Raw genomic sequence first — 27,979 nt, forward strand, 5'->3', positions numbered from 1 at the left:
GACTTGTTTACCTGTAATTTGCTACTGCTAGTTTTTTGCAACATTTCTGAATATTTTTCAGATTCTGAGGTTGTGGATGAACCATAGCCGTTTTGCAGGAGATAATGTGTTATTTAGAGGCTGCGTTTCGGTGCCCCAGTCACTCCCACTATATGGATATACGCGGCGCTCCACTGGAACTAAATATCTTCCGAAAGACTCCAAATGAGTAAATGATCGTATTTTATGCCAGAAATAAATTCCAGGTTGTAAAAAATAGTAGTTCCCCTTTAAGTAAATAATAATTTATTTTTTTGTAAATATTTTGTATATAGATTTCTCTATTGTTATAGATTTAGATTGCTATCTATCTATCTATCTATCTATCTATACACATCCAACACTGTCCCATCTGTTCACAGACTTATTTTCTATGAGTCATGGCTCACATTGCTGTGCTGTAAGGGGCCAAATGCAGAGCCCGTCTGACTACTTTATTCCCACCGACTGGAATCCCTCTCCTCGCCGACAGTAGACACATATTTCCCTTTTTAGGACATGAGGATCTATTACGTAATTTAGGAACACTCGGATCTCTAGCAAACTCGCCCGTGTGTGGAAGCGGGGCGGTGCTAGTGCGGAGCTAGCACCCGGAACTGGCCAATCACAGGCCGCGAAACTCCTGTCCTCGCCTCCCGATTGGCCGGAAGGCGGAAACCAACCGTTGACGTTTAGGTTGCTCGCGCTCACTCTCTGGGAGTTTTTTTTTTTTCGCTGATGGTTTCACGGGAGTAGTTGGTGTAGGAGGGGAGAGCCTGTCCTGGAAGAAAGAAAACTAAAATAAAAACAAAAAGGGATCGTTTTAGGCTTCTGTTGCGGGAGTTTGGGTGAAAACTGCCACAAGTGGTAGGATATTTTTTACTCGGTTAGTCCTATAAAGTTGTCACCATGCCGGTTTTTCACACGAAGACGATAGAAAGTATCCTGGAGCCGGTGGCTCAGCAGATATCCCATCTGGTGATAATGCACGAAGAAGGTGAAGTTGACGGAAAAGGTATCCCGGATCTGTCGGCGCCGGTGGCTGCCGTGCAGGCGGCCGTTAGCAACCTTGTTCGGGTGAGTTAACTTCATTTCATTTGTGAAAAAAAAAAAAAAAGAAAGAAAGAAAGAAAAAAAAAAATGTGCTGAACTCCTCCTAACTCGGCGGTGGTTGTAGGCTACCTGTCGCTTTGTGCCACACGGTTCGCTAAATGAGTTTAACTCACTTAAACACTCAACTAGGCAGAGTTTGATTATAGCTAACTCTGTGTTTGCGGGTTTTAATGGAAGGGGAGATGTGTGTGCATGCTATTCAACTTTCCTGGAGTTATTTGACTTGGGGCAAAGGGCAGCGACGCCCTTTTCCCCTTGAAAATATGCCCTGCCTCCTCCTGTAGCTGGCTGCCATAGCTTGACGTAGGCACCGCTGTAATGTGTGTGGAAGCCAGGTACACCGAATTACTTTTTTTTAATTTAACCACTTCACAGAGGTAGTGCACCTGCGGGGATTGTCTTAGAATTAGGATGTTCATTTAGATATGTTTGAGTTCACCTACTTATGTTTAACTAACTAAGTGCTTGGAGGAAACATCATTACACTGGCATCTGAAATATAGCTGCTTATCTACAAAATAGTCATACAGCAGACTACACTGGAGCATGGTATAGTTTGATGTTTGTACACTGATTGGGCATAATATTATGACTACTGCCTGGACAAGTGAATAACATTGAGCCATCTTGTGACAACTCACTGTTCTGCTGGGAAACTATTGACCCGTCATTCATTCATGTGGATGTTACTTAGACACGTAGCACCCACCTAGACCAGACCAGACCAGATCAGGCACCCCCACCCCATAGCAATGACACTCCTTGATGGCAGCGGTCATCCCCAGCAGGATGCAACCTGACACAGGCACACACACAAAAACGCTTTAGGAACGACTCAGAAAAACATGAAAACTAGATCCCAGACTGATCAAGTATCTGTGGGATGAGCCACAGAGGCCCCTCCCCTCAAACCATAGGACCCAGAGACCCCCCCACTAACTACATTCTGTAGCCAGACACCACAGGACTCCCTCAGAAGGCCCATGTCCATTCTCTGATGAGTCACAACAGTTTTGGAGGCACAAGGGAGACCTACACAATATTAGGACGGTGGTCATAATGTTATGTCTGATTGGTCTAGTTATACCGTGGACTAGAATGGAGAATAGGATAGTTTAATGTTTGATTAAAACTCACAAAGTCTATGCACTCACTTGCCAGTCCATTAGGTAAACTAGTGAAACAGTCCTACACTAAAACCTATCTTCATAAAGGTTGTGGTATTCAGCTTTCGATAGTCATTAATAACTGAAAGAGCGATGGATTATACTTTGTTTTGGCAATCCCATTTAAGTCAGTGGGCTAGGCTAAATAAGGGAAATTGTTTTGTGTTTAAATACAATTTAACAGAACCACAAACTACATCCTAACCCTCCAAAATGACCGTACAGTTGAATTATCAGCGTTCTTTCAACGTTGTTTCAACATGAAGTGAACATTAAAACAGCCATGAAGGGGGATATAGTGCCGGACTGTTGTATTAGAGCCCATTCATTTTTAATGGTGTAGCTAATGAACTGGCAAGCGAGTGTATGAGGAGAATTTTTATATCTAAAACCGAAACGATAAGTGACACACTCACTATACATAAACACACACAGCTATGTACTGTATGGAATTACCTGAGATTTAGTATAGTTGCAGTATAGTTAAGTAGGGTTTTCGTCCATTTTTGTCTTTTGACATCTGCAGCTATGATTGCGTTCATCGTTTTGATGCCACGTTCTTCATCTGATGCCAGAGCGTCACAGGAATACACTTTCCTGGTTAATTCCTCAAACGCAGTCAAAAGCAGACGACACCTTTTCCAGAAATTCACATCCAAATATTCCCAAAGACTTTGCTTCTGCGCAGTGAGAGACAGTGATGATCCTAGCCTGCTGCAAACATTACAAGATGTTCACGCAGCTAACACGATGCTATGTCGCCATAAAGTGGTTTGGGGTTTGGTTGTGTCAGAGCTGTATTGTCAGCACTAGTAGATGAGCACTAGAAATATGCAACCCTACAGCATACATGCAAGATCTGAGGTTTTTTCAGGTGGAAATCTTGTTAAGAAGTGCTTTAACACCTCACATAGAAACTACAACCACATATTAAACTGACATTTTTAACAGGTTTTTAAAGAACCTGACAACAAACTCACTTCGCTCACTATGGCAAGTGTTCATACATTAGCAGATCTAGCTGGTGCCCATTATGCTTTTCTACCCGCACAGCAATTAAAATGTCTTTGGACCTATTAATTTTCCATTTCCAAACTGCCTTTTGAAAATTACTTGCTACTGTGGTTTCAAGTATATTTAGAATCGAGAAATGACCTATCCTTGGAAATATTCCTCAGAAACCGCATTGTAACTATCAGGCCCACGAGGAAATGACAGTGTTGTTTCCCCAAATACAAACCAATACATGGCGAGTTTCTCACAAAGGAAACAAGGAGATATGAGAGGCCCGTCAGATATTGCGGCTTGTAAAGAAGGGGAGGGATAGGGGCTAAATTAAGGCGAACGTGGTTCCTGTGTGCCATTCATTCTGTCAGCCTAGTCAAGCCCGGAGCCCCTGGCAGTTGCTGGGCGATAAATTTGGACAATTACTCTGGCGTCAGCAAAGGAATGTTTCATTTAGAGGGATTGCCTGCCATTGGCTCGCAAGTTATTTATTAGATTTTATGGTCAATACCTCATTGCCCACTCTAAAAACAACAGGTCTGTACCCCATTGTGTCCCTTACTTGTTTGTCTACACCCACCAGACTTCCTTCCTCTCAGGGGCATTAGAGATAGGTGTTTAGATGGAGTCTGGTAGGTTTATAATTGACATCATATTGTGACAGAACACAGTTATAAAAGGGTTCCTTGTCAGCCCTTCAAAGGAACTTTGAAAGACGGACGATTTTACAGATTGTTTCATACAGTGTTTCAGATACATGCAGAGTTGAAGTGTACCCAGAAAGCACACAATTGTAGTTGCTTACATTAATGAATTGACAGATGATTTGCAGCAAAAGCTTTTTAGCCCCTTTTAAATAATTCTCATCCTACTTTATGACTCCAGCGTAGATAAATCACCTGTACGTTACACGTCCAATACTTTCAACTACCAACCTGAGAAACTACATCATCCAGCCCAAAGAGCCAAACCAGAGCTCTCGGAGAGTAAATATCAGACTTGTTTTCCACCAGATGTACTCATGATACGAAAATTAACTCAAGTGTTGCAGGATGTGTGTACGCCGCTGATTCATTTAACATGAATACAGTGCTGCTTGTCAGCATATCCTAATGCATCCGCATCCCCAAACTGTATTTGGATGAATGAATCCAGACTCTGTTCTGAATCACATGTTTCCAACAGTGGCATGAAGAAATACACATGTCTGTAATTATTTCCAGTTGCTGTAGCAACATTACAACAGGTGTTATGAGATCACTGAAGTTAAGGATCAAATGTAATTACTTTTGGTCACAGTCGCCTGACTCATACATTGCAAATGAAAATGCTTTGTAGCTTTTTACTTTGAATCCCTCTCAGATCATTCTTTCTTACTCGTGTTTATTGCCCAGATGTTCATTGTTGTAAACTTAATTTTTATTGTTCTGAACTTTTGCACCTATTGTAAGACAGTCTGTTAAACAAAGTAAGCATCTAACTAGAGGGCAAGTCACTGTCAGGGAAAGGGTCATCCTGAGAAGAGAAAAGGATGAAGCTCCCTAATTGCATTTCTCCAAACATTGTCAGGGTTGGGGTGTGTCGAAGAAGATCTATTTACCTCATAGCTTGTGCATCCCAGAAACCTACACGTTACACACAGACTTGCTCCTTTATGAATTCGGTCTGAGATCTCTGGAAGCTTAAATACAGCGCAATCAAAGTGGATTTGGCTGGACTGAAAAACTGTTGGTTGCTTTAGGTTTCTTTCCATTTCCAGAAAAGGACAAGGAAAGAGGAGCTTTGAGCATGTTCCTGGATGAAGACATCTGGCGCAAATATGTAGATCTTTAAATTATTCATTTGAAAGGGCCTAATCTTATTATTCCGGGTGCATGGAGATAAAAGTGCAGCCCTGACCCTAGTATTTTAAGCATGACTACAAACTACTGAGTTATATTTGTTCACGTAACTGTGACCCTTCAGTAGTGCTCAGCATCTTTGACTTGTCGTTTCTGATTGAGACAATGAGGCCGGCCTCAATTAAAGATGAACGTGAGGAATGTGAAGAATTCCTAACCACCTCAGAGGGGGGTTGGGCTGATCTTTTGAATGAGTAAATTTGGTAGAATATTTAAAAAAACAAACCAATTAGCGAGCTTTGTGTTTCCACAGCATGAGGACTGCCAGTTTCGTCTTTGTGTATCTGAGTTTGAGCCACACATATTTACCCCACAGGATGTGGTTAACGGCTGTGGCCAGTTGTTCTATTTGGAAGTGTGAGAGACATTGTTCAATGAGCAAGGCTTACATTTGATGCACAAATGAGATGCCATACAGAAAACAAAGAAAGATAACTCCCTCATAAGCGAGGCTGAAAAACTGTAAAGATGGACATGATAAACCCATGCTAATGTCTTCTCTGTAATTTCATGCAAATGTCATGCTTGTGGAATTATTCTAGTTATGTCTCACATTTGTCTGGTTTCATTTTCAAGTTGAGTATATTGAGCTAAAAACCTTTCATATCCTATTACATCTGAATTGTGATAAATATTATGTCCGACTGACAACTGTTTTTATTTTATATTGAGTGATTCTGAAATAGTTTAAATATTTTTTTTTCTACTGGGGTAAATGGAACAAGAACATGCTTGTCTGTGATAGCAGTCAGCTGGAGGCTGTTTTTATAGAAGGCCTGTTGCACTTCATTATTTTTATAGCTTCTTTTTATAGGCATGGGATAAAAAAATGAGATAAGAGTCTTGGAAAAGATGAAGTCAGGACGTTGATCTGCTGGGCCAATCAAAGGTTTTGGACGGGCTGCATGCAGTGATGGAGTAACCGCGGTGCTCATTGGTTCGCTCGAAGTGATGTTGCAACTTCCTTAATTCAGTAGTTGCAGTAAACTGTGCAGTCATACACGTCATAGGAGCTGCGTTGAGTTGACTGATACCAGTTGAGCCTGGTAACAGTATGCCAAGCGAAGAGATTACATCACCTTTGGAATTTTTTTTTTTTTTTATTATTTTTTTTAAAGTTATGAAATACCATTGTGTGTTATGCAACACCAACAAATGCAGTTACTGGCCGTTGTAATCAGCTATAGTTTTGCCCGATGAGTAATTTCAATCACCTATTTCAGTAATCCTTTACCGATGGGAAACATATGTTTATTAACTGAAGTACTTTAAAGGCATACAAAGCAAAACACTTCCTATTACCTGGTACTCAAGCTTCCTGCAATTTGTCAAGGGAAATCCATTTCATGCCTCACACCATTTGATTCTGTCATCTTTGCAACAATACAAGGACGGTGGAGTCTTGACATTTTTACATAATCTCCACTGAGTAAGATAATCCAGTCTTCACAGAAACGAAAAAACAAAGTGTCATGGATTCATACTGCACCTGTAGTCTGTTGATATGTTTTAAGCCTGATGCAAATCTGTTGGGATAGAGGGATGCAGAGGAGTGTTGAGTTGAAGAGGAAGTGCAGGAAGCCAAGTCAGGAAGACCCGGCAGCTGTTAGCCCCACTCAAAACAAGTATGAGCCAGCAAAGGGAAACCCCTTGGCAATGGGGTGTTTAATGCTGCGAACAATGACAAAAGACACAATGCACCGGGCAAATTTGAAATACAACTCATGTTCTAGTCTCTTACAGCTGGAATCCGTATTTCTTATCTCTATCCATTGCTAAAATTAAAAAGGACGTATACATTAGTGTCGAGCAGTTTTCTAGCTGAAACTGACCACTTACACTTTCGGAATGACCTGATTTTGGATTTCCCCTACAATGTGTTGGTCATACCAGTGACAATACCTTAAGACAAACAGTTCCAGTAGCTGCAGATAAGACGGAACAACGTACAATCTTTTCTTACACAACTACTTCAGCTCTATTCCAATAGATTTGCTTTGATTTAGTAATTTAATGCTGTAGTGTTTTACTGCACCACCAAATTTCTTTTGAACAGGTTTGACAGCTTCTCTGACATTGTAAGATACCCTACCGCAGTTAAAATGGAAAGTTGGATGCAAAATAGCACCTTATCACGATGCTCCCTCCACTATAGTTCAGCTTTGAGGGAACATTTCAGCTCCAATGATTTGTTTAAGCCTTCAGAGATATTTTCTGACCTCATTTAAGATTCTGTGTTGTTTCTTAGAGTCACGTTTGGGACGATGTAGTAACCGTGGACAAGAACAATACAATGATTTATGTGTTCTTGGTTAAAATAGATTCTGCTTCTTGATATTTTTAACTTTTGTAAAAGGCTTCTCACGTTTCTTTCTTGCTGCTTGACTGGATTGGACTGCACTTAGCAGTTGCAAACACTTCTAAGTGGCCCATTTTTTTCAGGATCATATTTCCCAAAGCATCACTACTAAATGAGTAGTGCTGGCAATAGCTGGGCCAATATGACCACCATACCCATAACTCTTCCAGCCTATAATAGGAGTTCATGTTTATAATGATGATTTAAATGCATTTATTGTATCACATCATTGTTTGGCTCGATGGGATGTTGGCTCTCCCTCCCTAACGCCCAGTAAATACAATAAAAGTCATCCATCCTTAATTTGGTTTTTTCAACAAGCCTTGTTCTATGGAAAATGACAGCCCATAAACGACCAGACTTGTACTGAGTCAGCTTTGTTTTTATGAGGAGGATTCCCACTGATGAGTGCTACTCCCCCGGTAACTCTGTATGAACTGCCAGGCTCTTGCAACATGAGATTGACATGAGTTTGATATACACTCTCTGCCTGCTGGGCCTGTTATGCCATCGCCAAGCCAAGCTTTTGATTTATGACTTTCGTCGCCTTGAGTACGCCATGTGTACCGACTTCCTGAACCAAATTAAAAAATCCCGTTTGACTTCACTTGACAGATGTGTGATAAACTGACCTTCAGTCCAACCCTTCTGCTGCCCTGTCGAGTCATCACTAATCTGAAGCTATTTGATATCTTAGACCATTGATCAAAGTGAGCTAATGGAGTTCTGTGCCATCAGATTACATGCAAAATTGCTTAGAGTGGCAATCAGTGTCTTCCACTGAGAGGAAATAAACCTCTGTGGAGGATAAAATACAGTTTATTCTCCAGTGTCACTTTGGGCAGAGGCGCAAGGGGCTTGCCGGAACTTTGCCATTCGTAGATCTTTGTGGTCACCATGACTAACACGGCATTGTGCTAGAACTGCCCCAACATGTGAAAGGCGGGCTGTGTCTTGGCAGCCTTGAGGCTTTCAAAGTGTCCTTTCTTTTCCCTGGAGAGCGATGGGGCTGCTGTCAACAAAGCTGAGTCTGTTCTAAAGGAGCAGCCACTTTATCAAGCTACTTCACAACACAGGGTTTCTACACAGCACTCTTTGGGCGGTAAAAGGAGTGTCGGTGTCTCCACTCCAGGGACAAATGGCAAACGAGCTGGTAACCTTGTAATGGCAGTTCAGAAGAAGATGACACTGAATCGGTGAAGGAATTTAAAAAGAAGGTGGAAGTGACAGCTGTCCTTCCTTAAAATGGTTTCCCATGATCTATTTGAGGAACAGAATATTTGCGTTACGGCGTGGGCAGAGGGTCTGAGGGTACAGAAAGAAATAATCGATGAGACAACTGGCGAGACAAGAGATCTGAATAGTTATTTAAGTTTTTCAGGAAGTGCAAATGAGTCATTAGCTTCTTCAGGTCCTCATGATGTTTGTGAAGTGACTGTTCTTGGGTTTTGGCTATTCTCGCAATGTGAAGATGTCATGCTGACTTCAAAAAAGAAGAGATGGTCATTGTAATTTCCTTTTATTATGGTATAAAGAAAACATTTATCTTTTTTAAGCCCAAAAAGCAACAAGGGTTAAATAATTTCGGTCACTGTTGTTATCATAAGAGTGGTCCAACGTCATGACACAGGCTCGAAAATAGTGAAGTAGGCCCGGTATCTCAAAGTGCTTGACAACAACCGCTATAAACGTGGGCCACCGTTCTATTTTTAAAGCGAATTGTTTGGATCACTGCTGGAGACAGTTTGAACTTCAGACAACAGGAAGAGACTTGACAAGGGAGGAGGAAAAGGAAGACGGCAATGACCTGTTGAATACTTTACCAAGAGCCTCTAATCTGCTTGGTTTCAGAGGCTCATGCACGATGCTTTGGGGGAGAATGTGACTCAGTGCTCGTTAAATGCAGCTCACGCTCGGCTTATGGCTCCCACACCGCTGCCTTTAGTGCCGTCATCCTGCCTCTTCCCATTTGTTCAGCTGAGGTCGTGTCTAAACTTGACTTAATCTTATATAAATTAGGCTTGTCTTAACAATTCTGTTGTGAGATTACGCAAGCTATGCCAGTGAGTTTTTCTTTTTTCATTATCAGTTAATCTAAAGAAAATTGTCTCGTCATGTTATCTTTGAAATGTCATGCTCAAAGTGCCAGTCTAAGAACCTAGATAAGGCGAAAGAAGAGAATTGTTGTGCAAGCTATGAGCAGAAAGTGGTATTTGGTTCTTAAATAAAAGAATAAGTTGCCGCTATGCAGTGCAGGTAGTAATTTTGATTCCAATACTGCTTCAGTTTATGTTTGCTGGTGTGCCAGTTGCACATTGTAGAAATGCTCTGTTACTTTACATAGAGATAAGACTGGAATATTCTCCTCAATAAAATCTGCACCTAGATCACATACTGGTTGCGGTGTAAAATCTCTTTCCAACCCAAAACTAAAACAGCGTAGGGCAGCTTTAGTAGTAGTTGTTGTCGTTGGCTTTTGTTCAGAGCTGCTCGTTGGCGGCACATGTTAAACTGCCACATCACACCGAGACGGACCGCCTCCTGTGCTAAGCGTTAGTTTTAGGTTGGCACAACCTTTGGCCCTAATTTATAACCTGACCGAGTCTCTTGGGGCCAGTGAAAAGAGAGTGAAGAGATGTAGGTCTGCTCGGCTCCATTACTTCCTCCACGTCAACCGTCTGGAATGACTCTGCCTCTGCCTGTAGTCAGACACGTTGACAGATTCTGCTTTTTACTTTTCCGTTAGGGCTGATCAATTTATCAGTGATTTAATAGGCTATTAATAGTAGCATGAATGGGGTTTACAACTTCTTTTTTTGTGGTTTTATCTTACAGCCACAAGTTTTGCACAGAAAAACATGTTAAATATGTTAGACAGTGTGATTACCTCACTGTCACATACAGCATAATATATATTTACCAAAATTACAACGTGAATCGTAAAAGAAAAGCTTTCACTTTTCTCTTTTGGGTGATGATTTAGCCGATTTAAACCACTCCGTGTGTGTGATGCATGCCCCGGTGTGTACACATTTGATCGACGCGGGTTAGTTGTCTCCCAGCAGAGCTGAGGTCATAGTGGGGGAGGTGAGTCATTTCGCCATCGGAGGGAGACGAGGCGTTCAGCTGCTTTGCACATTATAACTGTTCTGGGGCTTGGCGTCCCCCCAGCAGCTGCCTTGTTGAAATAATGGTTCGCCGGACGAGTCGCGGGACATCATTCTGGAAAACTGCACGGTTGAAGACAAAACTCCCTTCGGGGGGAAAGTTGTGGTGACAGTTTTTACTCATGCATATGGCATGCCATTGATGTTTAAAATGCGCTCGAGTTGCGTAAAAGCTGTGGAATATATTTATACTTTTAAACGTGGACTCGGTACAACTGTAATCACTCATCTCAAGTGTTGACGGGAACTGTGCAAGTCCTCATGACTGATCAGCTCGTCATCAGGGCTGTTGCTGGGGCGTTGTATGCGACCTGTCTCCACTGACGGACCAGACCTGATGTCATCATGATCAGTTTCTAAATACAACAGCTAATTGGCTTGTCATTATTAAAACATAATAACATGTGGCACCTTCTAATAACATTGTGAAACGATATTATTCGTGTCAAATGGGGCTTATGAGCACAATATGTGGTTAGACTGTGAAATATCTGATTTATATTAGAGTGGCAACCGAGATTACCACATGACATGGGTGTTTGCTGAGGCAATTTTAAACCGCATTTCTCAACATAATTCATCAGTACTATCAGCACAGAATGCACTAATGAAGAAACCATGTTCATTTCAAATACTTATATCACTGACAACAGTGGTCCGGCCAGGATATTGTCATTTAAAAGTGATAGTTGCAGCCCTCAACTGATGTTGATGTTGTCATGTTGTGCTTTGGTCTGAGGCGCCACCCTCAAGCTATCTACTAATCAAGAAGTCAGTAGAGTTTCGTCTTCCGTGTTGCCAGCTCTGCTCTAGTTACCACAGCTGCAGCTACGAACGTGTCGGATAAAACATGTATAACGTTACTAAACCTAAAAGACCTCGTTATGAATCCGAAATACGTCGTGACAAAGTCCGGAATGGCGTGGAATTGACCCTCGACTTTTGGATGCTATATTCTACCATGTTTGTTGGTACAGGCTAAAAGCCCCGTGCTTCCGTACATATAGACAGTGGATTTTCCATGGTCGCCCGTGCTAAATGCGTTCATAAAAAGCTTTATATCGCACCACTAGCAGGGTATGAAAACAATCTATGTTCCGACTGAAATGTGGTATTACAGTACATCTTTACGAAATATTTGGCTAATCGCCATTAGTAAATTTTTGCGATACATAATTACTTCGCAAAACATCTCTCATGAAGCATAAACTTTATTAACAGAAAAAAAACCTTACTGTGTAGGACTCGTCACTTGCCATTGGAAGCTCCTTGTAGCAGCCTACGTTCCTGCTGGATCCTGCAGCTTAGCTGGCAACCTCGAGTCAGGGGGGAGGGGGAGGGGATACACCGTTCTACAGTATTTTGAATGTGATTGCAGTACCAGTTTTGGCCAGTTTTGGCCACAATCCTACATACGGTTCCTTTAACAAATAGCTGAATTATAATGCATTCGATTTTATCTGCAGACTGGTCTGATTTGACTAAATGTGCCACAGAAATGGCCACACTGCATATGTAAGATATGTAGCCTAGGAGAAATGTACCCAAAGATTAATTTGACCTAAAACCGTCTATAGTAACTGTTGTAAGGTGGGGATGCGGTGTGGTGTGGTGTAGTAGTTTCCTCCAAGCACTTTAGGGCTTTCACAATGTTCAACTTGGTTGGCTGACACAGTTTTTAACTACCACAACCCCAAGTGTATTGTAAAGTGACTGCGGTGCGGTGGCTGCAGCATCTATGTTGACATTGCAATGTATCGGTGACCTGTACGGGTTGTCCACCCAGACCCCAGTGCATGCTGGGATGGGCTCCGGACCCCTGTCACCCTGAAAGAGATAAAAAGAATGAATGACTTGTGCATACGTTACTCTGTGCAACTGCTTCAGAGGACAGGATGGCACCAATTTAACATTATTAACTGGAAAATGGCTGCAAAATAATGTTATGCGTTTAATGAATGAATGATTTCAAATGGATAAATCTCAAACTAACAAATATTACTTCTTGTCTTTCTCTTTAAATGTCTTGTTTCATCAGTCCATGGCTGATTCACCTTTACTTACTCAGTGTCTTTGTTATTTCCCAGGTGGGAAAGGACACTGTCCAGACCACAGAGGACCAGATCATGAAAAGGGATATGCCGCCGGCTTTTATCAAGTAAGCACAAGAAGATCTCTTAAACGCAAAAGCGGCAACTATACCTCAACTGTTTTTAGATTTAATAACTCTGTCTCTGCATCGTGTGGAACCCACACACCTCTATTTTAGCTCTCTTTCTCTCTTTATCTGTTGCAGTAATGGCTGGTTGTGCCCAGGCAAAGGTCAGACATGGCATGTTAAGTGCCCCAGAGTCTTGGCCTGCTGTAACATAAATACTTTTTTTATCTAGGAGGAGTTCCTTTACCCATAGGGAGCCGGGCTGCAAACTCAAATAAGTCTTAAGAGTCGCTGATTGGTACTTTTTATTTTTATAATTACATATTGAAGAGATTTCCATATTTAATCAGGTATATTTGTTCCCCTGGCCTTCTGGACATGGTGTAAATAATTACTTTGTGCTTAGTGGCCATCTGTCTCTATCACGGTCTTTCAGCGATCCTTATTCCTTATTACTTGAGAACCTAGAGTAAAGGGAGGGGGAGGAGGCGGGGCCCCAAGGTCAGGGATGAAACGCATTGGCAGGCGCAGGTCGTCAGGCTCAACACATTTGGCGCCTCAAAGTCACATCGTCACCCTGTCGTCATCCATCAGCACATGCGCTGGAATGTGTCTCCTCCCTAAATATAGTGTCTGCTGGGATCCAGTTTAATGCATGGCCGTTTCTCTCCACTGCACGCTGAAGGACACTGCTGGCTGGCTCTGCAGAGACACACACATCAGCCACGATGCACATGCACATACGTTAGCCTTTCTTCTTTCAGGAGACTCGATCTGTCAGAAGAATTTAAACTGAGCTCCCTTTGTTCGGCCTTTGCGATGCCTGAAATGTGGAAAAATAGCAATAATGTTTCCTCGCTACCGGGCTAACAATCGGCCTGGAGGAAAAGGTAGGAAGTCGACATAATGTGGAAACTGGAACATGTGTCGACCCTTGGCTTGCTGCCTGTTTCTGTGAGCAAGATGGCTGTTGCGATGATACTATGCAGGTGGCATGTGCAGAATGATGCTGAATCAAATGGCTGAGCCTGCAGCTTTCTGCTGCTCTGGAGGGTGAAGTGCGTTACACCCTCAGTGCAACTATCAATCATTTACTTTTCTGTGGAAGCAGGGGTTAAATTGGGCCAGAGCCAGTCAGAGTGGAGCTTCACGTTTACAAGGCCCAAATCATATCATGGGAAAGCAGCTTAACTTCTCTGTCATCAGATAGAAATACTCATATAGTGTAAACTGGTTTTAAGTCAAAATAAAGCCAAGCATCTTCTATGTGGGCTCGACTAGATCTACTATTCCCAAGGCCAAGAACAAAGCTTAGTTCATTAGGCTATTTCTGAACAGTCCAGGACACAGTACACTGGCTATAACCTATAAAGCCCTAAACATGGTCTGAACATATTTAAGACGGTCAAAACCTTTTTACATTTTCACAGTTGGTACGAGATGTCTGATATAGCAGACAAGCGGATACAGATGTTGAACGAATCAATGAAAATCTTCTGACAATAAACGAATTATCTCTATTTTAAAAGAGTAACATTTCTTTAGGGTAATGGTTTACACACAGCTTGCTTCTTGCACACACTTTGAGCTTGATGTAGAAAGAGGAAGCCGAAAAGGCAGGTTTACGTGATGCGTGCGCTCCAGCTGATATCAGATTTCTGAAGTATTTTGAGATGAAACACCGTGTGCTAACTGTATTAATGTTATAAATAATCACGGTTAACATGGTGTGAAAGTATTTTTTCAGGGGTTTTGTGCTCCACTGGCTTTCACAGTAGTATTTGTAGAAAATGTGATGAAACACGTATAAGAAGAGGAAATAGAGATAAGCCATCTTTGCGCGTCAGTCACTTTATGTTACGGCTATTTTTGTCCCAAATCCTCCACCTGTGTTTGCTGCTCTTTCAGCTCATGATGTCCATCTGGCTTCTGAAGGGCTTTGTGTCATCAGCATGACTCATTTGTAGTTTGTTTGTTTGTTTTTTCCTCCTGGTCCTCTAATCAATCATCTTCTGTTTTACACAGAGTGGAGAATGCGTGCGCCAAGCTGGTGCAGGCGACCTCTATGCTGAAAGCTGATCCGTACTCTGTTCCTGCTCGGGATTACCTCATCGATGGCTCTCGGGGCATCCTGTCAGGAACCTCTGACCTGCTCCTGACCTTCGATGAGGCTGAGGTATTAACTCTTGCCAATTTTGTTATAGAAAGGAAATATTGAGCGCTGCTACGTATTAGTCATAGAGCTTCAGTTCACTCTTGCATACTTAGTTTATATTGGGATTTCCGACATTGTCCAGGACGCGGCTGTGCTGCTAACGTCAGAAACATGTGATTTTGATGACGACACTTGCGCTCAGGAGTTGAGCTAAGCTGGAAGGACTTCAGCGATTTGTTAATGGACTCTTGAGCATGGAAGAGGACTGCTGTCACAGGCTCCTCTATTCCTGCCTCCCTCTTGGGGACTGTAATGTCTACAGAAAAGACAGGGCTAGATAAATATACTGCACATGCCTGTAGAACGCCCCGTATTTCCTACAGAAACACTTCCTAAACCTTGACAGGGGTATCATCTATCATGCCCATCCTTCTTTTCCTCTTGGGGATGGAAAAAAGAGAAGCTGCAGATCAGCGCTCTGGTAGCACACATCAGGCACCCCGGCACTGTCTGCAGCAGTCAGCAGGAGTTATCAGTCAGCACTGCCATCACGCTTTCCAAAGCAGCTCAGGGATCACTCTGTATTCTGTAGTGGTGACATCCGCATAAAACTGGAGAGGCGCAGGACAAAGAGTTTGGAATGTCAGTAGGCAGCATAATCTCAGCGTAATTACAGGGAATGTGAATGGGAGGGGTCGCGTTTGCAACATTATTCTTGAACGAGCTTTTGTTATTGTTTTATCCTACTGTAGGTCCGCAAGATAATCCGAGTGTGCAAAGGCATCCTGGAGTATCTGACGGTGGCAGAGGTGGTGGAGTCTATGGAGGACTTGATCACATACACAAAGAACCTGGGGCCGGGTCAGTCTGCTGATACAGTAGCACGTCTTGACTTGACAGTTTCGCTGTCGTGGTTGTCAGCTTCTGAAGTTCTGTTTTTTGCTGACTAAGCGTCCATATGCAGTCATACTTGAATAGTTTTTGTATTTTATATTCACACATTTCTGAATACAATGTGTATAAATAATTTTTTTTCACGCATTTCACAAGTTAAGCATTTCAAGTGTAGAGTAACCCAGACTGAAGACTTTTGAAATATCTTAACGATTATCTTGAAAGTATGATTAAATCAAGCTATGACTAAAAGTAACTGTCTTCCTTCCACCTCTGTTTCGCTGCATCCAGGTATGACGAAGATGGCAAAGATGATTGATGAGCGACAGCAGGAGCTGACACATCAGGAGCATCGGGTGATGCTGGTCAACTCTATGAACACAGTCAAGGAGCTGCTGCCCATCCTCATCTCAGGTAATAACACACTACATTTAAATAGATTAGGATTCCTGCATATTGCTTTTTCCCGTTTTGGAGTTGAAATATTGAAAAGGTTATTGTGATTTCAGGTATCAAAATCTTCGTGACAACTAAGACGTCCGGCAGCCAGGGTGTGGAAGAGGCCTTGAAGAACCGTAACTTCACTTTTGAGAAGATGAGCGCTGAGATAAACGAGATCATCAGGGTGCTGCAGCTTACGTCCTGGGACGAGGACGCGTGGGCCAACAAGGTGCGTCCAAAAAAAAAAATGACAGTCGATCAGTTTGCCTGTGGCCTTGAAAACACACTTGCACAGTTACTATACACTGAACTCAAATGAGGAACAAGACGCTGCATTTCTCCTTTGAGCTGGTCAGAGTTTTTAAACTTCATTTTTGTGCGTTCTTTCTTGAAAACGAATAGAAGCAGAGTCTTGTAAACCTCACACAGTTTTCAGAAAAATGTTTTTTAACAAACCATTCGCTTTATTTAACTTTCCATCTCCTTTCTGACAGGTGTGAACAATAATTTTAATACATTTGAAGCTTACATGCAGTAAAGTAGCAGTAAAACCGACATACTTTAATTTTCTCTTTGTCTCTAAGTAGCTGTAGATCTGTTACGTCTGCATGGTCTTTTTCTTTCCTCTAGTGAGACTCTATAAAATGTCTCTTTCCTGTGCGACTTCTGTCTTTGTTGACACTGTTTTTTTGTAGCCCTGAGTTGGTACGTCTTGTTGAAAGTTTGTATTCATGTCCTTCTTCCTTTCTTTTGCCGTTTTCTTTCCCCCTTCACCCCGTGTAGAAGGTAAGCGGTGCCTCTGTGGCGCCTTGGTTTTGCGCAGCAGCATGTCTTGACAGATGAGTGCGCTGTCTTGTGCTTTGTGGTGCAGTTGTGTGCTTCTCAGTAGTGAGGAAGTTATTACGAAAAGGGCAAATTGCCTATAAATAGAGTCAATTTGCAGTTTGAGAGTCGTATGTACTGCTAGTGGAATGGAGTTCATTGATTAGATTGTTGAGCAGGTTGGATTGCTGAAATGTTGATCTGTGCAGTGTTTTTTTTTTTTTATTTCTGGATTTCTTTTGCTTCACAACATGACATCTGTGTGTCCCTCTCCTGTGTCATTTAAACCTTGTCACATCCTCAGCTGGTTGGGTCATTGACTGATTTGACTAATGCAGTGTTGATTTTTGTGTCATTAAGGAGGATTCTCTGAGTGTTCATCTCTTCCTTCCATGAACATCAGGTTTCTCCCGATGGAGAAGGACATATAGAAGATCTGATATTCATTTTGTTGTATGATTCCGTTTTAACGCTCACAAATTTGCTCTCTCACCTCACATCCCATCACTAATACCATGAGCTACACCCCACCAGACTTATTTTTTTGAATACTACCATTGTGTGTTGGATCATAGGCTGCAATGGATGCGTGTTTGCATTTGATATCAGCACATAACCCCCTACATTTCAATTCACAGTTTTTTTTCTCACACTCACAAGTCGTTCCCACAGAATAGCAGCTGCACAGTGAGCATGTTTGAACAGCAGACTCATGCACCCACGCAAATCTGACATCACTTCACACCTTTGCACTTCCTGTTTTTTTCCCCACTCCCTTATTTAGCTATGTGACACCACACTCCCAGTTATTTAAACAATGCTGTTTCACTTTGATTTTGATAAGGGCCTTACGGTGAGGCCCCTAATAATAACACCGGACGTGGTATTGTCATCCATCCTGAATGATCTAATCACAACTGTTCATTTCCACCTGCGTCTTTAGCGACCGCTTGCCATCTGATTGTAGTTTTGCACTCTCTATTAAAATACATTTGAGGCTCAGTAGAATATTGTGCAAACAGCCGCTCTCTCTAAATGGACCGCTATCTACTGTTTTTTCAGAACCAAGAACACTGCTATGTGTTGTGTTTGCACAATTATTTATTTATCCATCTACCTCTTGACACACTTAAAGGTGGGTACTTGTGATCCGGTCATTCAGGGTGCACGTTATAACACCAGGTCTGGACAGGGCATGTGTTTGAAACAAGCAGTGGAGGTTTGTTCTTGTTTGTCCTGGTCTGAGTTGGATGAAGATTCAGGCTGCATCAGAAAGAACGTTGTGTTTTCTGACTTCCTCTTATTGTACCACGGAAAATAAGCTAACCTAACCACTCACTCATTCATCCGACCTGGTCTCCCGCTTCGCTCCGCGTCCTACAGGACTCCGCTTTGTTTTGCAGACTTTGGCAATGAGAGGGCTCATTGTCGAGTCATTTGCTGTTGGCTAGATTGTTGTATTCCCATCCACTCTGAATGAAATACAATGGAGAGTCGTTTGGCTTTTATAACATGACACGCTCTTTATTGACAATAGAAGAGAATAATGGAAATGGCATGCACCGTGTGGTTGTGCTTGACAGATGTTAGCGATGGCGCACATGGATTTTGCCAAATTTAATAAATAAATAAATTGTTAAATAACTAAACAGTTCGATCATGAGACTGACCAGCGTCTGGAGATGTTTGTGCCGAAGTAACTTGCTCAAGGAAAAACTGTTAATGAGCAAAAAAAAACACTCCAGGCTGAGTTTCACTAAGACATACTTTGATTTATAAATAAAAAGATAATTATATGACGCAAAATTTACAGAAATATTGACTTGAAATTAGCGTCAGGTGTCTCTAAAAGCCATGATTAAATATCATATGAGTAAAAGCAATTGATCTGCGCCTTTTTTTAGCTTTCCTTGGTTCCATTGATTCCCTTTAAGATATTCATTTATTCTGTCCTTTCAAACCCAAAGGACACAGAGGCCATGAAGAGGGCTCTGGGGCTCATCGATTCAAAGATGGCTCAAGCTAAGAACTGGCTGCGAGATCCAAACGCTCAACCAGGTAAGAAACGTCCACGGTCCTCAAACGGTTCCTTCTGCTTGCAAATCACGTCCCGTGGGCGGACGACTAATTGAATTTAGCTCCGTTACTGACGCGTCCGACCGCATTTGTTTTGCTTCTAGGGGACGCTGGCGAGCAGGCCATCCGGCAGATCCTCGATGAAGCCGGGAAAGTCGGTGAACTGTGTGCGGGGAAGGAGCGCAGAGACATCCTGGGCACGGCTAAGACTCTGGGCCAGATGACCGACCAGGTGTCTGAGATGAGGGCCAGGTAAGAAGTTTCTGCGCTGCAGCTGTGTCAAGATAACTGCTTTCATATTTCACACAGTTCTTTCATTATGGGCTTTGTTCATGTCTATTTTCCTAGATTACATTACGTTTTCATTGGATGTTTTACTAATAAATCCTCCTTTCATACAGCAGTTGTATTTTCTATCCCTAAAGGGTAGGTGGTGTAATGCAGTAAGCATATTAGAGAGGATTATAGTGTGTAAGAGTGGAAGTGATATCCCTCTGATATGAAATCACCAGAGACCTTGAGTCACGCTACATTAAAAGCAGCTGTCTGGTATGAATCCATAATCTACTTTAACGCCTAGATGTGTTACTGAGGCTGAGAGATGTCTCTGAGCCTGGCCTGGAAATAGAGGCATTTAGTTTGGAAGAGCTATTATTAAACTAGAGGGCCTTAAAGCTTTGGAACAAAAAAAAAAGAACAACAACCATGTAGAGTGGATAAGCAGCATGTGTGGCCTGTGAAGGCACATCAATGCTTAATGGATTCCTTGTGTTTTCATTGCTGACCCCAGGGGTCAAGGAGCAACCCCAGCTGCCATGCAGAAGGCTCAGCAAGTTTCTGGGGGGCTGGATGTGCTCACGGGCAAGGTGGAAAATGCTGCTCGCAAACTGGAGGCCATGACTAACTCCAAGCAGGCCATTGCCAAGAGGATTGATGCAGCGCAGGTGAGCCATTAACGCTTAAAACGAAAGCACGGATTCGAACATCTTAATGCAATCATTTGGCGGCGTCTTAATTGTTTTCTCCTTCTGCAGAACTGGCTGGCAGACCCTAATGGAGGCCCAGAGGGAGAGGAGAACATCAAGGCCCTGCTCACTGAGGCCAAAAGGATTGCAGACATGTGTGAGGACCCGAAAGAAAGAGACGACATATTGCGCTCTCTTGGAGAGATCGCTGCCATGACTGCCAAGCTGTCTGATCTCAGAAGACAGTAAGTTAACGACTGGCTGGAACGTGAGAGTGCTGGTGACGCTGGGTTTGTTTTTCTGGGTCGAGTTGTTTCAGCACTGTCATCACCAAAGCCCCCACTGTTTGCCACCGTTACCAGGAGACAGTTTATGTTTACGCATGCAGAAAACATTGAGAAATCTCCCAAGGTTCATGCTTATAAACTTGGGAATCAAAATGACTCTCTGCCCGTGGATCAGGGAGATACTTATCTTTGCAAAAACACCGTGAAAGATGTTATCATAAAATGCACGCATCGATTTCCTTCCTGTGCGATTACAGATTCCATATTACAATTTGACTGGAACTGTTCCCTTTTCACCTTCATACATTCCTTGCTCTGCACCTGGAGCTGTAAAAAATTGACCATATTTGAAGGTGAACTGCTCCATATTTTGTCTAAACCCACAGCGTGAAATCACTCTCTGTCAGACATAATTTCTGCCATATCTGTACGATAAATAAAGTGAATATTTTGTAATTCCTTATAGGGGTAAAGGTGACACGCCTGAGGCCAGAGCTTTGGCTAAGCAGATCGCAACGGCTCTGCAGAACCTGCAGTCCAAGACCAACAAAGCCGTGGCCAACAGCAGGCCCGCGAAGGCAGCCGTGCACTTGGAAGGAAAGATAGAGCAGGCGCAGCGCTGGATTGACAACCCCACTATAGATGACAGCGGTGTGGGTGAGTCTGGCTAGCGTCCGCTCCAACTTCACGTCTCTTCTCGGACGTTCTTTCACACCCCGTAACATTCCTTCCACTGCTCCTGCGGCTTAATTGCTGACCGTACGATTTGTGGACATGTTGGTTTCTACTGTCCTCGACATTCCACAGCGCTCCCTGAGTTGTTAATCTTTGGTTTGGCGCGTCTCCGCCTAAACCTGGACAACATCTTACATGTTTACAAAAGAGCTGCAGTCTGGCTGCTCAAAGAAAAATCAGTTCTCACAGTGTCAAAGACGACAGACACAACATGCAATAAAACAGAAAGAGACACAGGTTTCTTTCCTAGTTTCCCAGTGACTGAAATATATTTTCATTCATTGTGATACCTTTAGTATTATTTACATTTTAAGGCATTTTGGTGATAAAAAAAAAAAAAAAATTAATTCAGAATCAGCAGATTTCACTCATTTTTTATACATTCTTATTTAATTATGCCAATTAACACCATCAGAATTGTTTAATGTGAATTTTGATGTGTAAATGTTTGTGTCCCAGGCCAGGCAGCCATTCGCGGCCTGGTGGCAGAGGGCCGCAGGCTGGCCAACGCCCTTCCAGGCCCGTACAGGCAGGAGATGCTGGGTAAATGCGAGCAGGTGGAGCAGCTCATGGCCCAGCTGGCCGACCTGGCCGCCCGCGGCGAAGGGGACTCCCCTCAGGCACGCGCCATAGCTCAGCAGCTCCAGGAGGCCTTGAAAGTAAGACAGCTCACTGTCCACAGCCATTCAGACTGGAAGCGTCACTGTGACGGGTCAGGATTCAGACACGGACACAGACAGATAACCCCCTCTGCTGGTTAGCAGCGGTAGCGCAAATACACCACCCTACTATTTACAAGTTGTACAAAGATGATGTAAACTTTGGAGTACAAACAGTACAAATCTCACTAATTCAGGCATCTAAAACTCAAGTAAAGGTTTAATTTCTCCAAGTAAAGCTTCAGCTCTGCTCTCTGGCAGTACTTTTCAATCCCTGTTGGTTTTACGTAGTAACTCTATCTCTATATTTCTTGGTGTAAACTGCTGACATGTAAGATTTTCTTTATTTTCACTATGAAGTGAATATCTTAAAACAGCACTTTGACCTTAACAAAACAGTGACTTTTTGGTATTTCAACTTTTTTTAGACTAGAGAGGATTTAGACTCTAAAATAAAAAAAATAAAAAATTAAGAGTGTTTTTGATTTTCAGTTTAAAAAGCAAAAACAAAACATGCCGCACAAGTAAATTTACCATTCGACCTTTAATATATGAAAGAAAGAAAAACAGGAAAAAGAACTAAATGAGAAAACGGCCGTTGTTAGTTTGGATAAAAGTGGAAGTTTTGTAAATGATGAAGAAGAACAAGTAGTTTACAGCAGTCAAAACAGACCACGGACATGACTCTGGAGCAATATCAGATGTAATTTTAGAATTAATGACACAATCTCATGTCATCTGAGCGTTTATCTTCTGAACGTGGAGAAACACCGGGTTCTTCCAGAAGAAACATCCCAAAATCTTGTGTGAATGTAATGATCCAGAGTGAGAGCGCTATGAATTCCAGATGTAGGCCACTCCAGGGTTCATTGGAGAACAGCTGTTTAATATTAACTTTTCCCTTTTTCAAGGTTTACTTTTGTCAAATAACAGTTGTTTCTCCAGTTTTCGTTTCTGTTTTTTAAAAGCAAACTTGAATTACCAAAAAATGCACAGATCCTTTTGGAAGTTATTAGTCACAGTGCTGATCATTTTCTAACATTGTCGGCGAACGCATGTGTATTTGTGATCTCCATGAGGTCTGCTGGCCGGCTGTAACATCTGTTTGACCTTCTGTCAGGACCTGAAAGGAAAGATGCAAGAGGCGATGACTCAGGAGGTGTCCGACATCTTCAGTGACACAACCACCCCCATCAAGTTGCTGGCAGTAGCTGCAACCGCCCCGCTCGACACCCCCAACAGAGATGAGGTCAGTGGTACAGTGACTCCACTCCTCATTGTGATCTCATTGCAGTGAGCCTCCTTCAGGGTGGTATATTTATTGGCAGAGGGTTGTAGTTTGTTTCCAGCAACCCTTCCGGATAATTGTTTTATTTGATCATGTGTAGGTCTTTGAGGAAAGAGCTGCCAACTTTGAGAACCACGCCAATAAGCTTGGCACCACAGCAGAGAAGGCTGCTGCCGTTGGCACCGCTAACAAGAGCACGGTGGAGGGAATCCAGGCTGCCGTCAAGTCAACAAGGGACTTAACACCACAAGTATGTCACGGTTGAGTGTTTATATCGGTTTCTGTTTGTGTCTGCATCACAAGCCACAGAGCTTAAGTGTTTATTGCTTCTTGAGCCAAGTCTCCGGCAGTTAACGGTGGATATACAATTAATGATTGTGTTATAGGTGGTATCCGCTGCTCGTATCCTGCTCAGAAACCGTGGCAACCAAGCTGCGTTTGAACATTTTGAAACCATGAAGAAACAGTGGATAGACAATGTGGAGAAAATGACAGGTAAGGATGCTGGTGAACACAGGTAAACACTGGTTTATATGCCCCAGTCTGATTCACATCACTCCCTGTGGATGTTTAGGTTTGGTGGATGAGGCCATCGACACCAAATCTCTGCTGGATGCCTCAGAGGAGGCCATCAAGAAGGACCTGGAAAACTGCCGTTTGGCCATGGCCAATCATCAGCCTCAGTTCCTGGTGGCTGGCGCCACTAGCATCGCCCGCCGAGCTAACCGCATCCTCCTGGTGGCAAAACGTGAGGTGGAGAACTCTGAGGATCCGAAATTCAGGGAGGTGGTGAAGGCTGCATCTGACGAGCTTAGCCAGGCAATTTCTCCGATGGTGATGAACGCGAAGGCGGTGGCTGGAAACATCAAAGATCCAAGTAAGTTTATGCTACAAACAGGTTTTACTTTTGTGTGTTTATGGAGCCTTCTGATGAATGTAATTGTTTTTTTTGGCAGGTCTTCAGAAAGGCTTTCTGGACTCAGGTTATAAGATTCTTGGTGCTGTGGCGAAGGTCAGGGAGGCGTTCCAGCCTCAAGAGCCAGACTTCCCACCTCCTCCTCCAGAACTGGATCAGCTTAATGTAAGTTTAACTTTGGAATTGGCAGAAATCAGTTCAAGCTGCTTTGTGTTTTAACTGCCAAACTATAATTACTGTGGTGTCTCCATCTAGCTTAACGATGAAGCAGCACCTCCCAAGCCTCCTCTTCCAGAGGGTGAGGTTCCTCCCCCCAGGCCTCCTCCCCCAGAGGAGAAGGATGAGGAGTTCCCTGAACAGAAGGCTGGTGATGTGGTTAATGAGCCCATGATGGTGGCTGCCAGGCAACTTCACGATGAAGCACGCAAATGGTCCAGTAAAGTAAGTCAACACAATGCAGTGTACTCAAATTAAATGTTTACTATTTATTTAATTGGACAAAAGATAAAAAGGACAGGTGTTCAGAGGTCTGGCTTTCTACCAAGATGTCTGTTCTGCTGCTCTCTCTCTATAACTGAATATAACTTGAATATAACTTCTCTCTTGCACCTTGTAGGGAAATGACATCATTGGTGCTGCCAAGCGAATGGCCTTGCTCATGGCAGAGATGTCACGCCTGGTGCGTGGAGGTAGTGGAAACAAGCGCGCCCTCATCCAGTGCGCCAAGGACATCGCCAAGGCCTCCGATGAAGTCACACGGCTGGCTAAGGAAGTGGCCAAGCAGTGCACTGACAAACGCATCCGGACCAACCTGCTCCAGGTCAGTTCAGTGGTCTTCATTGAACAGTGGATTTTAGTAGTAGTAGTAGTAGTAGTAGTAGGACACAAGGGGAGGCAGGAGAAACAAAACAACTTCAATGAATCTTAATAAAATCGGAAAACAAAAAGCACTTCGGTTGTGAGGCAGGGTATCCAAAAGCAAGTGAAATCCAAAAACCGAAAGCAAGACAAAAACTCAGGGAACGAGGAACAACGACTACCACAACATTAAAACCACTGACAAGTGAAGTAAATAACATCTTGTGACAATCCAGTGTTCTGCTGGGAAACTTTTGGACCTGGTATTCATTCATGTGGATGTTACTTAGACATGTAGCACCCACCTAGACCAGACCAGGCACCCCCACCCCATAGCAATGACACTCCTTGATGGCAGCAAACATCCCCAGCAGGATGCAACCACAAAAAACACAACTCAACAGCACAAGGTGTTGACCTGGCCTCCAAATTCGCCTGATCCCAAACTGATCAAGTATCTGTGGGATGATCCACAGAGGCCCCTCCCCTCAAGGGCCCCCACAGGACACAATATTAGGAAGGTGGTCATAATGTTATGCCTGATCTGTGTATACACATAGGCAGAGGGGTTGACGAGACAAAGGTGAAACTAATGAAATGAAACACTGAGGAAGAACTTGGACCTCACCTGACTTTCTGGTGTTTCAGGTGTGTGAGCGCATTCCCACCATCAGCACTCAGCTCAAGATCCTGTCCACGGTCAAGGCCACCATGTTGGGTCGCACCAACATCAGCGAAGAGGAGTCAGAGCAGGTGAGTTATTTTCTTATGAACGTGCCGTCTCTTAAAACGTCATCCAGCTCACCCTCACCACCATATCTGTTTCCATCCTTTCCCGATCACAGGCTACTGAGATGTTGGTCCACAACGCTCAGAACCTGATGCAGTCCGTGAAGGAGACGGTCAGGGAGGCTGAAGCGGCTTCCATCAAGATCCGAACAGATGCGGGTTTCACCCTCCACTGGGTCAGAAAGACCCCCTGGTACCAGTAAGTGAAGGGATGTGGTTCCTCTGCTTCACGCTGGTCCTGTCCAGCTGTCCAGGAGGACGTTGAATGGACAGATAAATGCTTTTGGCGAAGTCTCTCTATTAGCCCCCGTGTCCTGTCTGTAACAGTTGCTGTTCTGGTAGAATGTAAACAATGGGACTGTCTGTGCGAGGAGTTATGGGTTAGAATCTTACTGGGAAACATTTCTCTTTATTTCCTTTTTTTTCTTTTTCTCTAAAGTGTAAAAATGTGTTTTTAAAGCTTATTTTGGAAAAAAAATCCCAGGAATATATATTTTGATCTAAGGTTAGATTTCACATCGGGCGACTGTTTCTTGCTCTCTTCTAGACACAAACCACGATAACTTAAATTTAAATGATTTTCTGAAGCAAGATATTTTTTTTTATATATATATATATATCTTTGTACTGCTTATTTTTACTATCACGATCATTTGATCAGTCACTAGGTTAAGCACATGATCTCGAGAAGATGTTACAAGTACAGTATAAGCCTGCTCAGCACACGCAAGATATATCCAGCGGTATTATGTCTGTTTACACTATTCCTTATTATGACAAGTCAAAGAGAAACACTGTCCTTTGTTTTACGTATTGTAATGCGGTTGTTGCATTCTTTATTTCTCTGCTGCCAAAGACATTCTGCCATGATCCTAGAGCGTATACTTGTCCTTTAAGACTGTAGATTGCAATGCATATTTGAGTTAAAGGGCTGTTTTCTAGGCTAAATCAAGAGCAGGAAAAGCCTTTGAGCGTTTGACCCAGGTTGCTTTGAGATTGCATGTAACAGACAGGCTCGTGCTACACTATTAATAGCCAAAAATTATTACTTTAACTTCCCCAGCAAGCTAAGAAAGCTCCTTTAGAGAGGCTAGGTCTTGCCTGCTGTTTTTTTTTTTCTTTTTCTTTCATTAACGTTGTGCACAATCATTTTTTTTAATTTTTATTTTTTGGTGACACATGAATTGCACACTTCCTCCTAGGTAGTCAAGGGAACGGCCGGGGCTTAGAGATGAAGCACAGCTGGTGAAATCATCCATTTTATATTCTCACATGTCTCGATACACTAAAATGACGTAAAACAAATGTCGTAGATACTTACGTAATATCTGAGGACTGTTGGTGTGAATGTGTCCTTCTGAGTCTCTAATACCAACTGATGTGCCTTGAGAAATAAACTTTATTTGCAATTGATGCGGTTTTCATTTTAAGATGTTTTGTATCATTTATACAAGCTGGTGTCGTGGTGTTTATGTCAAAACTCTGTTGTACATGATTCTTCTTTACAGTTACACGCAAGTTTTACTTCCGGTCAAATTATGCTCAGTTATGCGAATCCTTGTTTTGTTTTTTTTTTGGAAAATATCTTAAAATTATGCAACTTAGTTTAAATGGGCCTGAACCTAATTTTATTTAGGCACTGTTCACAATTTTGTAATAAAGCATTTTATAGCACTTGGAGGTGTGTTTGCTCTATAATTTCTCTTCTCATACCTTGTTTGATTTGTCATTGAAACGTAATTTCTCATTTATTTTATCCCTGGCTTTATCTTGTTTCAGGACCTATACAAACTATTCACCCTCTTGGATGTTTACCCCTTTTACTGCTTTTATAAACAGAATTGTGGCTTCTATATTTAGGCTTTCTATTAAAAAATAAAAAGATTTATACAAAGTCTCTGTTAATTAGTAATATATTAAGTTACGCAAGTGATTACGTAATTATTATCCCCTCTTTTAAAGCGACTAACCTAATCCTGTTCGGACGGGTTGAGTGCTGTAATTTCGCTGTACTTGTTATAGTGACAATAAAGTTCATTCATTAAACAGAGCTCCAGCCATTTGGTGCAAGCAGTCTCACAAGTAATGAAATGTGTTTTAAGTGGTTGTAGTTTGATAACACCTGTATCTGGAAAGTCCAGGCGCTTGGTTAATCAGTATCCCTGACTACAATCACACCACAAAGACACATGAACATTCCAAGCAAC

At 42.6% G+C, this 27,979-nt stretch overlaps 1 protein-coding gene across 1 annotated transcript; it reads left to right on the forward strand.

Moving 5' to 3' along the window:
• Window positions 1-760: 760 nt before the first annotated feature.
• On the forward strand, window positions 761-27,450 carry LOC311504548 (vinculin). Its single transcript, XM_084567722.1, has 21 exons — window positions 761-1,095; window positions 12,817-12,887; window positions 14,913-15,063; window positions 15,795-15,903; window positions 16,228-16,350; window positions 16,446-16,606; window positions 19,167-19,257; window positions 19,380-19,527; window positions 20,066-20,219; window positions 20,310-20,485; window positions 20,994-21,184; window positions 21,722-21,921; window positions 23,042-23,170; window positions 23,310-23,459; window positions 23,596-23,704; window positions 23,784-24,086; window positions 24,166-24,290; window positions 24,381-24,566; window positions 24,742-24,945; window positions 25,632-25,736; window positions 25,829-27,450. The coding sequence occupies exons 1-21, from the start codon at window positions 928-930 to the stop codon at window positions 25,973-25,975; spliced, it is 3,201 nt and encodes a 1,066-aa protein (XP_084423848.1). The 5' UTR covers window positions 761-927; the 3' UTR covers window positions 25,976-27,450.
• The last annotated feature ends 529 nt before the right edge of the window (window positions 27,451-27,979 follow it).

The sequence above is a fragment of the Chelon labrosus genome (genome assembly GCF_963514085.1).
Source record: "Chelon labrosus genome assembly, chromosome: 19".
Classification (NCBI taxonomy): Eukaryota; Metazoa; Chordata; class Actinopteri; order Mugiliformes; family Mugilidae; genus Chelon; species Chelon labrosus.